Raw genomic sequence first — 11761 nt, 5'->3', positions numbered from 1 at the left:
GTCATCCTTTAAAGACAACAGAGTAAGCAACTTGATAGCACTTATATACAGACAGTAAATTCTCATCTGTGGTACTCACAATATCAGGACAAAAGTTTAACACAAATATCCACATGGCATCTTTAGAACTAAACTGCCTATTCAGAAATGTGGCCAGCATGCTATTTATTCTTTGCTTCATTGAGGTCCCGTGAGCATATCTTTATAGCTGTTTCCTTTGGTTTATAACTGTTTAGATATCTGGGTTATTTTCACTAGACAGGAAATCTTTTTTTCGGGAGTGGGTGAGATTTGACACTGGCTATTATAATATGTTTCAGCTGGAGATACTATGACATTAATTGGTATAAATGGCTTCAATTATCTTAAGATAGTTGGTTACTTATTCTAAAGTGAAAATCCAATATGTTAGAATTTATGAATTGCTCAGTTAGTGACAGCAGGAATGGTGTGGTGAACACAAGCACTTAATAAATATTTACTTCTCTTTGTCCATTTTCCTCTTTGTAGTGTAATTCATAATGCTGTTTTGTTTCCACTATTAGGTTACACAATTATAATTATCATTATTTATTTGATATATATATACTCAATAGCACAATGGTTTCCAATCCCAGTCCTGTGGTACCCCTTATGGCTGCAAGTTATTGTTCCCACCAATTTCACAATCAGTGTGTCATTTTACCTAAATTTGATCGTATTGTTTAATCAGCTAGTCTTTGTTTCTTCTTTTTTTCTGCATTCAGAAAAGTGCAGTAGTATGACATTTACATTTATAAAAAATTTCTGAATGTTTGTATTTTTACCACTGCTTTAAATTCCTAATTATCCTTGTCATTCCTCCATCCATGTTCTAAACCCACTTATCAAGAGCAGGGTGACAAAGCTGGAGTCTATCCCACAGGCATCAGGCACAAAGCAAGGACAATCCCTGGAGAGGACAACAGCCCACCACAGAAGAAGAAGATATTACATTTTCATAGGACTTTTCTCACTACTCAAAGCACTTTACATACACAATCTGAATATTCTGAAATGCGTGTGGTTCACCACAGGGTGGACATGCACACTGGGGGACAATTTAGTATCACTAGTCTACCTAATCTGCATGGCTTTGGACTGTAGAAGGAAACCAAGGAAGACATGGAGAGAACATTCAAACTCCAGACAGAGAAATCAGGGATGTGAACCCTGGTCTTTATGTTGTGAGAGAGCAATGCAACCAATGCACCAGCACTCTCTTTGTCATTTTCCTATTAATTTGCCTTTCTCTATTTGGAATGAGCACCCTTAATGGCATCCTCATTATGACAATTAATGATGAGTACAATGAATCCTAAAAGGCTGCGCTACTTCAGTATCAGACCTACTAGCAAAATACTTAGTAAACATTGTCTTAAATAACCAGAACACCTCGAAAAACAATGAAAACCATAATGGCAATAAAAAAATGAAAAGTCAAGGTTAAAAAAATACATTATTTCCATGTAACACACATGAATACTACATTCCAATAAAATTTACCACACTCAGTTTTTCATTATTTTGTGCCATATGCCCTGGTTTCTACTTCATTCATTGTTAATTGTCATTACTAGGATACAATTAAGCAGACTCCCCAGAAAAAGGTCATATTTACAGGGTAACTAGTAAACACTTGGACCGCTGTCCTTGAAGAAACGTGGAAAATACAGCACCCTAAGTCACTCTAGAGAGGGAACCGCTACCTCTTTCGTGCTCTAAAAGTGTGTATGCCAGTAAAACATTCAGTTGGACTCTACAGACTCTTTATTATCAATCTTTAATTTAATATTGTTTATTGTATCAGTATGCTGCTACTGGAGAATGTGAATTTCCCATTGGGATTAATAAAGTATCTATCTATCTAGCTACAGTGTGCTTCACTGTCAGCAGATGTCACTGCTGCTCTCTTCCAGTGATGCATGGCCATTCTGCTGTTTGCAGTGAGAAGGACCTGAAGTCCAATTATGTGGCAGAGGTAGTCTGCAAAAAAAAAAAAAACAACTACTCTGTTCAACTGTGGTGCTGAGGTGTCACCCATTAAAAGGCTGCACTTGGATCCCAAACAGGGTGGTTCTTGGCGTGGTGGGTGCGGCAGGATGCTGTCTCTGTTAAATATATGAAAATGATTTTAAAGCAGAAATATTATTTAAAACGTTTTATTTTTTGTTTAAGTTTGTAATAGAATCAGGGTTCATTGTGTCATTTAGACAGGTCCAAACAAATCCAACTAAATTTTAAATTTGCCCATTAATTGGAAGTGCAGTAGTTGACAGTGCTGCTTCATGGATTCAGCTTGCATTAGATGAATCCAAAGCGTGGTATTTCTCTTTGTGTATGGAGTTTGCAGGTTCTCCCGATTTGTGAGGGTCTTTCAATTACATATATTTTTAGTGAATTGGTGATTCTAAATTGGACATATGTCGATATGAATATGTATATGGGCATAATTGGGCCCTGAAATAGACCGGGGCCGATTTGTAAAGATGGTCTGTGGCCCACTGTGTTGCACGTTAACCAAATTCATAATTTCTTAAGTTATTACTGTCAGTTTTCACTTGTTTCAGTTACTAGGGCTGTGAGTGTGAAACATCACAACGGCCTTATTTAATACTCGCCCAATCCCGTTCACAGAAAGATCATCGTAGGTGCACCCATCCGTTTTCCAACTTCAGTGCAATCTTACGACATGATGGCTAGATATCGCATATACAGTTTGCATGTATTTAATGCAAACACGCCAATAACCAAGTGTAGGCATTTTCTCACAATTTATTTACGATGAGAGGATGCACACATTACATTTTTTTTGTATAAAAATACAACTGTAACCTGCAGTGGCGTTTAATGTATACACAGTCCTGTTAAGTGAAAAAATGCTATTGACTCGATGGTGAATTCATCAGTTGAGTTTCACTTGACAACAGCTCCTTAAAAGATTTTAATCAAGCAAAAACTTAGTTTTGGTGTCCCTGCATAATACATGTTGCATGTCAGCCAAGGGGAGCTGGAAGAGCTTGCCCACCCCCTATGTGTAGCATGCATTTGGTTTGGCCTTCTTTGATGGACGTCCAGACGAGTCATCCTGACAACGGCGGTGCTCACGTTATCCAATAGGAAGCGAACATACACCCTTCGGTGGGTGGGCTCAGGATAACTTCCACGCGGCGATTGAACGAGAAAGACGCCATTTCGTAATTCAGCGTTTGCCAGCTATTGTGAGTTAAGTTGTCTTAACGGTACGTATATCTTCAATGAAAAGAACGAAAATGGTGTAATTAGGTGCAGTTTTTACCGACTTTTAAAAACGGACTTCTAGAATATGTATTATCCTAGTTTCAACAGTAGTACTGTATGCTCGGAGCCTTGTCGCGGTTCTGTGCAGGCCGTAGGTTGCAAGCTTGTTGGAAAATTTGTCATATTTGATTGAATTTGTTTTTCGCGATGGTCGTTTCATATTTGTAACCGTATATTATTAGTGAACAGTTAACAGTACAATGATTATTGTAGATAATTTTAAAAAACGTGTATTAGAGTGACGCGCCTTTAAAAGCATCGTTTCTTTCCGCAACACAAAGGAGGCCATGGTAACCATTTTGTGTATGAAAAGAAAACATTGGCGTAATCAATAAAGAAGGATTTGTATCCCTGTCGAAACTTGCAGTGGAATGCGCCGCAATTTAAACCTTTATTTTTGTCCTTATAATGTATTGTGAAGTAAAAATACGAAGCACGTTCGTGGGAGTCATCGGTGAGATGTGAATATTTATTTTCCTGCAAATCGGTAATGCGGTTGATGTATATAATGGCTAGTTTGAAGTTCGTTTCATTGTTACTTTTTCTGAGGACAATATGAGATCGCGCCCCATCGGTAGCTGGCGTGATGCTTCAATTTGGTTCCTGCCTTGTGCCCGACCCTGACCGATAGAGGCCATCTCCCTGCAATCAAGTACATGTTGGAGCGCATTAAGACCCTGAGTAAGGGCTGTTCCGGGGCTCTACAAGGGTCCGGTTTGTAGGTTTCGGTGGCCTGAAATATTCCAGTGGAGTTTGGTCTTAGTGCATGAATTGTGAGTTCATGCCGGATACGTGCCTCCTTCGCGTTTTTTTTTTCATTCGTTACAAAACGTGTCATAGTAGAAAAAGATGCTGTACTTATCCGTTTCTGTATAGCGCCCGCTGAGTAACCGTTGGAATCGTAATGTAGCTCCTGTTCTTTGTGGTCGACCGGCGCCCTCGAAAATTTCGAAATGATCGGAGCTCGACAACTAGTTGATATAACCGACTGATGCAGGTTATTTTTGGAACGGACACCGCCTTCCCACAATTGTGTACTGGATCGCGTTTAAGATTTTTGGACACTTGGCAGTAATCCCTTAAATTTATGTGTTTAGCCTTACTGCATAAAATCCAATTCGACGTTCTGGACCATAACCTTTCAGCGTTTAGTGACTTTAAAGCAAGCTATTTTGTAGCTTGGACGATTGAACTTTTCTTTTAGACCTTTGAATTTCAAATCCAGTCCTGGAGACTCTATGTTGGTTGTAGGTGGTTGTTCCAACTAACTTCTCTTTATAAGTGGACTGACTCCTAGTCTTAACTAAAATATTTACCGTTTTTGAGGTCATTGTATAAATTACAAAACTAAGATTTGTGCAATTTTATTAGAATTTCCAAAAGAAATTGTTGGGATAATCTAGTGGGTTTTTTCCCTTGGCAGTTAGCGGTGGTCTGGTTGTTCAAGCCGTTATTTACTAGTGAGCACATTAGTCGGGGCTAATAAAGTTGAAGCCTAGCATTCAGTGCAATTTCAGTGTGCCCTGTTAGTTAATTAGCGCAAACAACTAACAAAATGTCAAATGTTTACCAAAACAACAGTTTAATGTTTACATCAGTAACAAATATACACATTTTTAAATGTCTTCTAAATGTATAAATGATACTGTTGTGCCTTTCCAAATGCAGAATAAGGGATTCTTTGCATCTAATTTAAATGAGATTTGCTAGAAGTGACCCACTGATTGTGAAACTGGTTGGAACAAAAACCTGCTGCCATTGGAGGTCCCCAGGGGTTGAGTTTGAGAATCACTGTTTTAGATGTTAATGTTGATAATGTGTTTTGTTTTGTTTTTTTTTTCTACTTCCATTCAGGTATACCACCATGGTAAAACTCTTTGTTGGCAATCTTGCCCAGGCAACGACATCTGATGAGCTTCGATCACTCTTCTCTCAATATGGAAAGGTTACTGAATGTGATATTGTGAAAAATTATGGCTTTGTGCATATGGAAGAGAAAGAGGGGGCTGAGGAAGCCATTCGAAACTTGCACCACTATGAGCTTAATGGCCAAGCCATGAATGTTGAGCTCAGCCACAGTAAACCAAAAGCCTCAACAAAGTTGCACGTTGGGAACATCAGTAGCAGCTGCACTAACCAAGAGTTGCGGGCCAAGTTTGAAGAGTATGGGCCTGTTGTTGAGTGTGACATCGTGAAAGATTATGCCTTTGTGCACATGGCTAAGGCAGAAGATGCCATGAATGCAATCAAGGGACTCGACAACACAGCTTTTCAAGGTGAAATTGTAGGGCTTACAGGAGAGGCAGGCTGATAAAATAGCAAGACATGTTGGCTCTGCACAAATGTTTCATAGTTCTCTTATGTAACCAGGTATAGAAGAGGGAGGGTCCAGTGCTCAGAAATAATATTTTACAGAGTAAGTGGTGGCTTTCAGCTGTGTGTGACTTGCATGATCTTTATGCTTCAATCTAAACAAGGTGGTTAACCTGCCACAGAACATCTTTTTCTTCTTTGCATATGTGGAAAGATAATGCTCATCCCTACTGTTTTTGACAGTAGTGTTGCACATGTGCTCATGATTTTGTATTTGTGGATGCTAGGTGTCCGTTTGCACTAGTATTATCATCCACTGGTCATAAGTTCATGTTCTGGGCAAAGATATTTTTAGCAGGTAACTTACCTGCATTTTCATAGCAGAAAGGCTGTGGGAGAAAGGGGTTAGATGTGGACGGGTCATTGGAGTGTAATAACAGATAACAGTAAACCATGTACAAGCATTCTCTGCCAAGAAACAAGTGTATAAAACATAAGGGAAGCACGTTTCCCAGCTGGATGTGGAGTGATGTGAGCAAATTATACTGTATTGTCTTCAGCACAGGTAGTGTGGCGCATGTACGTTAAAGTTTACAGCACATCCATTGTATCTTATTGCTGTAGTAGTGTTTGGTGTCTATACAAAACAGAATGGAAAGGTGCATGTTGTATATTAAAGAGCACCATTCTCAGCTAGGTTTTATGACTTGTTCAGAGAATTAGTTCCGATTTTATTTCTTGGCCTAAAACATTTTTTAAAATAAGGGGCTGTGTTATGTCTTTAGTTCTTTGTTACTGGCATTGTGTCCCTTTTAACGTGTAGTCCGTTTTTACTCGCTCTAGCCTTTTTTAATACTGATTGTATAAAAAAATCTTTGTTTATCCATGGGTATCTAAGTCCTGCCCTTTGACTACATACAGTAATACTGAGCATGACTTGCCCTTTGGTTTGTCTTTTCTTTTAGGCATAAAATATACTTAAGTAACAGGGCATGCATTTGTGCATTGTTTGCTTTATAAGTTTATTCTTTATTGCTTAAACATGGTTTACTGTTTCATACTGTGTATCTGATTGTTAGACTAATTTATAGAGTGGGGATGGGGTGTGTAATTTCAACATATTGGGGATATCTTCTTTTTGACCATGGTCTTTAGTGGATATTAATGGAAATATCTGCATATGATCAATAGAAAACCATGTCTTGCGTCTTTCTTTTTAAGGCAAACTGATGAGCGTGAAGCTTTCAACGAGTCGTCTTCGAACCGCGCCGGGAATGGGAGAGAAGACGGGGTGTTATCGGTGCGGTCAGGATGGTCACTGGTCGAGATCGTGCCCACTGAGTCAGAACGGCTCCTTTTCTGAAGGTCCCATGCCCTCCGGGGGCAGTGGGTATGGAAATCTGGCATATGGTGGCGGCCGGGGTTTCAACAGGGGCTACAACGGAGGCCCAGTCTTTGACGGCAGCACAGGCTTCGGCGCTGGCCCTGGTTTTGTCGGTGGTGCAGGCTTCGGCGGTGGCCCTGGGTTTGGCAGGGGTGCAGGGTTCGTCGGTGGCCCTGGGTTTGGAAGGGGCGCGGATTTTGGAGGTGGCGCTGGCTTCACCAGTGGCACAGAGTTTACTGGCGGTGAAGCAGGGTATGGCGTCGGCATGAACTATGGCACTGGCGGCGACTTCATGGGTCATCCCTCTGGATTTGAGGAGGGGGATCGCTTCGGTGTGGTCGACTACTATGAGAAGTACAGGGCCCGGCCTTACAGGATCAACGCTTTTGAGGAAAGGAGCATGAACACTCTTCTTCCTCCTTCCTCTGCTTTGAGAGAACATATGCCCTCAACTACTCTTGACCCTTATGATCGTTCCAATCTGCCTACCACACAAGCTGCCCTCTCGACATACTACGCACGTGACCGCAGCCCAGTGCGCAGGGCAACTCCCATGGCTGAGGGGTACACATTTGAACGCTCTCGTCTATCCCCGGTTACATCTGTTGGCAGAGGCGCTCCATTCGACGCGACACGGCCAAGAGACCCATATGCTGAAAGGCCGCAACACTATGCCTTTTAATGGTATACTGCACTCTTGTAAAAAGGTGAGAGCAAAGATAGATATTACTTGTTTTAGTGGGGTTTGGGTTTTAGATCTTGATGTGTAAACATGTTGGCGCTGTCTTATCTTTATGTAAAGAATTATTAATGTTAAGTTAACATTTGGGAAGGATTTTGTATTCTAGCCCTGCTGAGAAAGCAAGTCTGCATGTGGAGATTGTTACTTGACGTTCTTCAGTTATGGGTTTAATATAACCCTTGTTTGGAGTAACAAAACTATTATAAAAATAGATGAAGCTCTTGATTAAAGTTGCATAACTTCATGTTCTGCCTGACAAGTTCACTGTAAGCTGCTGATACCAGTCTGATCTGCTCTCTTTCCAGGTTTATATTTACCGTGGCGAGATCCTCGTGTTCCCTGATGCACGCGATGCTAAAACGCTCTTCTTGTTTCACGCGGATTGCGTTTTGAGCTGCGGCGGTTAACGGGATGAAGTGTAGCGCGGACTTCGTTTCGTGTACTTACCACCTGTATTCTCGTTACTTCTGTTGCAAGCATCATTTTGTTTTCCCTTTTTCCTCCATTTCTGTATCAGTATGTTCTCGCCAACTTAATTTTGTTCATTTCTACAGATGCAAGGATGAATGAAGTATATTTTTCTCGGATGAGACTTGGTATGAGTCCTTGTGAATGACTCATGTATTTTCATATCTTGTTTTTCTTTAAATTACATCATTGTCACGCTTAGGCTTTTGTGATACTCAACCACTGGATGAACTTGCATTGCAAACACCATGTTTTGTACTGTTTAAAGGCAAGTTTCTTATTGAATCATTGGATGTGCAGATTTTTTTTTTTTTTTTTTTAATGATGACATCTTCTACATCTTTGTATTTCTCCACCACAGAGTAAACCTAGTCGATTTTATGTGCTTAGGTAAATCTCAGACTACTGAATATGTGATACTAAACGTTAAATCTGTTAACTGAATTCATCATGAATGTGAATATTAAAGGTGTTTTCACCTAACCTTTTACATATGTAGAATGAATGAAAATGGGGAAGAGGCTAATGTTTAAAGTTGGTTTAATCATTAAGAGAAAGCCTTGCTGCGTTTTTTGAAATATATAGACTTATAAAGATGGAGACAAGTATGTCAGAATTGGTGAGTGATGAATATTTTTGCTGCCACTTGGCTAGTGTGCAGATTTATAATCACAAAAAAAAAATAATAATCAAAAAAAAAAATTATTTTTTTTTTGTATTTTTTTTTTTTTTTTTTTTGCTTCATTGTGTAATATGCCTGCAGTGAAGTGTAGCATCCTAACAGGGATGAATACTTAACAGTTCAGTTGGTCACCTATATTGAGCAGTCCTTGTGTGGCAATTAGTACATAGGGAATTCCATTTATGGTGCTTGACTTGCAGACCACATTACTATTTTAAGGGGTGGGACTGAACTTGTACTTTTAAATGAATTTGAGTTGTCTCTATTTTTTTAGCTTTGTTAAAAAATACCACACTAATTCAACCCATTAATGTACTTTTCTGGTATTGTCCTTAAAGAAATAAATTGTTTTTTGAAAACATTTAGATTTTGAATGTCCTTATTTTATAGTTAAGTAAAGTTTTTAAATGTGCCCAAGACCGTTTTGATTACTGCTAATACCTGTGCTACCTTTTCCCTTCTATCCTGTCCCAAGCCCATTTAAATGCCTAATATGCTTTAATTAAAAACTTGCTACTTTTATATATCCCTGTCTCCTCATAATTGAAACCAGCTCCCATGCTTTGCAGAGAACATGGGTCAAATATTTAATGAGCTGCTTGAAATTGTCATGTTAGACTCCTGTGGAGCTGTACAGAAAAAGTCAGGTTCCCTACAAACTAGATGGCATACTTGAGGAACTCTGTTGTTTGACCACAATAAGAGTTGCAATTATGTACCTGGTGTATTTGCTGTAGGCACCCATATTTATGAATAAATACATTGTATTAAATAGTATACCATTATAGGAACAGCCGCCATGTCTTGTGCAACTGTTTTGAGTATAATGTATTTAAAACCACATACCTTGCCCTGGATAAGCAGGTTAGGAAGATGGATAGATACACAATTCCTAAAAATATAAAACACTAACTTAAATTTGGAAAATTGTTGATTGCATTCTTTAACTGCAAGCATACCACTTTACCAAGATGCTCAAGTTGCACTTGTTTTTCAAAACTTGGCAGTGCTGTTATGCTCATTTTAATCTCTCCCCCCCCCCCCCCCCCCCAAGTTGATAGGGTGTGCCATATAGATTATGGTTAATTTGTCTCTACACCCCCAAATTGAGGTGAACAACAAATTGAAAATGCATAAAAACACATTGCTAACATTAAAGTTTTAGTTTGGTGTTGGTCTGAAACAGGTTTATAAAACTTGTCAGGTGCAAGAAAATACAAATGAGATGACTGTTAAAATGGCAGGGGGTGGGGGAGATAGTTTTGGTTCAAGATTTCCTTTTTTTTTTTTTTTTGCCCTGCAACAACAGGTTACCTGAAAAAATAAGGTGCAAAAGAAAAGCACCCAGCAGGCACCAGGAACTGAGGTGGAAGAACCTGCAATACATTGTGATTGCACCAGAGACAATGTGCTACCTCTGCACCTATAAACTATTTCAGTTAGCCGTTTGTTATCAGCAAAGTGCAAAAATGGTGTACATGTGATAAGAAGTAAGTTTGCAATTTAAAACTTGTCTTTGAGCAAATGAAGCAGTACATCAAATTGAAGAATTTAAAGAACAGAAACAGCCTCCCATTCATATTTTTTTTATGACAAACTGTTCAGGAATGTCTACTCCTCCAATGCTTGTCTACTTAGCCCTTTATAGTAAACTGCTTCTCTGTTACATCTTTTCTGGCACCACTTTTCCTAGCGGTCAGTGGGCTTTTTTATCTCTTAAAATGTATAAATCTCTCCTACATCTTCTGGCCTATTTTGTTTTAACAATGTTGTGTAATCCGCATTTAGCTGTCAAAAACAGTTTTAGAACAGTTGAATAATTATAAATTAGATCAGTTTATAGTTGGCAGAGCTCTGTCCCTTCTAATGGGATCACTGTTGTGTCCCGCAGTGGATAAAGTGAGGGTCTGGCTCACAAAAACTATATTTATCCCAGGATTTAGCCACTGCAATCAAATGAGAGAGTGCTGGCTTCTGATTGGGCGAAGAGAACCCTACAGGTAATTCTGGAAGGTATTTCTGATAAATAGTAGAAAATAACTTTTTCTAATGTGTGCTCTCATCCTACTGCCTTTATTACTTGATTGGCTGCTAAAAGGACACTTAAATCGGTCCAAGCCAGAATAAATTATAGTAGTATTCTAACCTGCTCAAAGGTAAGGGATGTCATTGTAGACAAATACAAAATGGGAAAAAACTGAGGCACAAAGTCATGCACAATGAAGCGCTGATTGCACCACAATGCATTAGTGAGCAAGGTGGGTCCCAGACTTAACCTGCCCTCCCAAGCAGGTTTTTAAAACTCCTGCTTTTCCTTTCTTTTGCGGAGGGTGTTTGTTTCAACTATCCTGAAAAATCCAGACTCAATTAACCTTGTCCAGGATTGTATTTCATTAAAGCTTGAGGTACTCTTGAGTTTTTCTTAATCCTTTTCAGGTTCTTAGGTGATCAGCTCTTGACCCATAGTAGCAGTTGTAGTATCGTGCAGGGCTGAGTGAAATCCTAACCTTTTAGTCCAATCAACATGACAAGAATGTGTTTAAATAGAAAACAAAAATCTGCTTACCTGATGTACACCTTACTCCTTTTTCCATACCAGTTTGATCAGTTATGTTCCAAGTTCTGGAAAACTTGTCAAAAAAAAAAAAAAACTTGTTTGAAGCAAATAGCACAGAATTACGTAATTTCTTCTTTATGTCAGAAAATTACAATTAAAAAAAAATTATAATCTGCAAAATATTCACATGTATAGTTTGTGTCAATTTCATGTGACTCAAATAAACATTTAATGAACATATTTACAAATTGATGTTATCTAAAATAATTGTAAGACCATTCATCCCTCCACGTATAT

General features: G+C 39.0%; 1 protein-coding gene across 3 annotated transcripts; it reads left to right on the top strand.

The window, feature by feature from the left end:
* The first annotated feature begins 5182 nt into the window (after nt 1-5182).
* LOC114652867 (RNA-binding protein 4.1-like) lies at nt 5183-10465 on the top strand. Of its 3 annotated transcripts, XM_028803182.2 has the most exons (3): nt 5183-5594; nt 6853-7722; nt 8063-9268. In XM_028803182.2, the coding sequence occupies exons 1-2, from the start codon at nt 5183-5185 to the stop codon at nt 7695-7697; spliced, it is 1257 nt and encodes a 418-aa protein (XP_028659015.1). In that variant the 3' UTR covers nt 7698-7722; nt 8063-9268. The 3 variants fall into 3 exon arrangements, with proteins under 3 accessions (XP_028659015.1, XP_028659029.1, XP_028659023.1); XM_028803196.2 differs by lacking the exons at nt 6853-7722; nt 8063-9268 and adding an exon at nt 10217-10465; XM_028803190.2 differs by having other exon boundaries at nt 6853-9268.
* Nucleotides 10466-11761: the final 1296 nt, after the last annotated feature.

The sequence above is a fragment of the Erpetoichthys calabaricus genome, chromosome 1, assembly GCF_900747795.2.
Source record: "Erpetoichthys calabaricus chromosome 1, fErpCal1.3, whole genome shotgun sequence".
Classification (NCBI taxonomy): Eukaryota; Metazoa; Chordata; class Cladistia; order Polypteriformes; family Polypteridae; genus Erpetoichthys; species Erpetoichthys calabaricus.
Note: the sequence above shows the minus strand (reverse complement) of the source record. Positions and strands in the feature narration are given on the sequence as shown.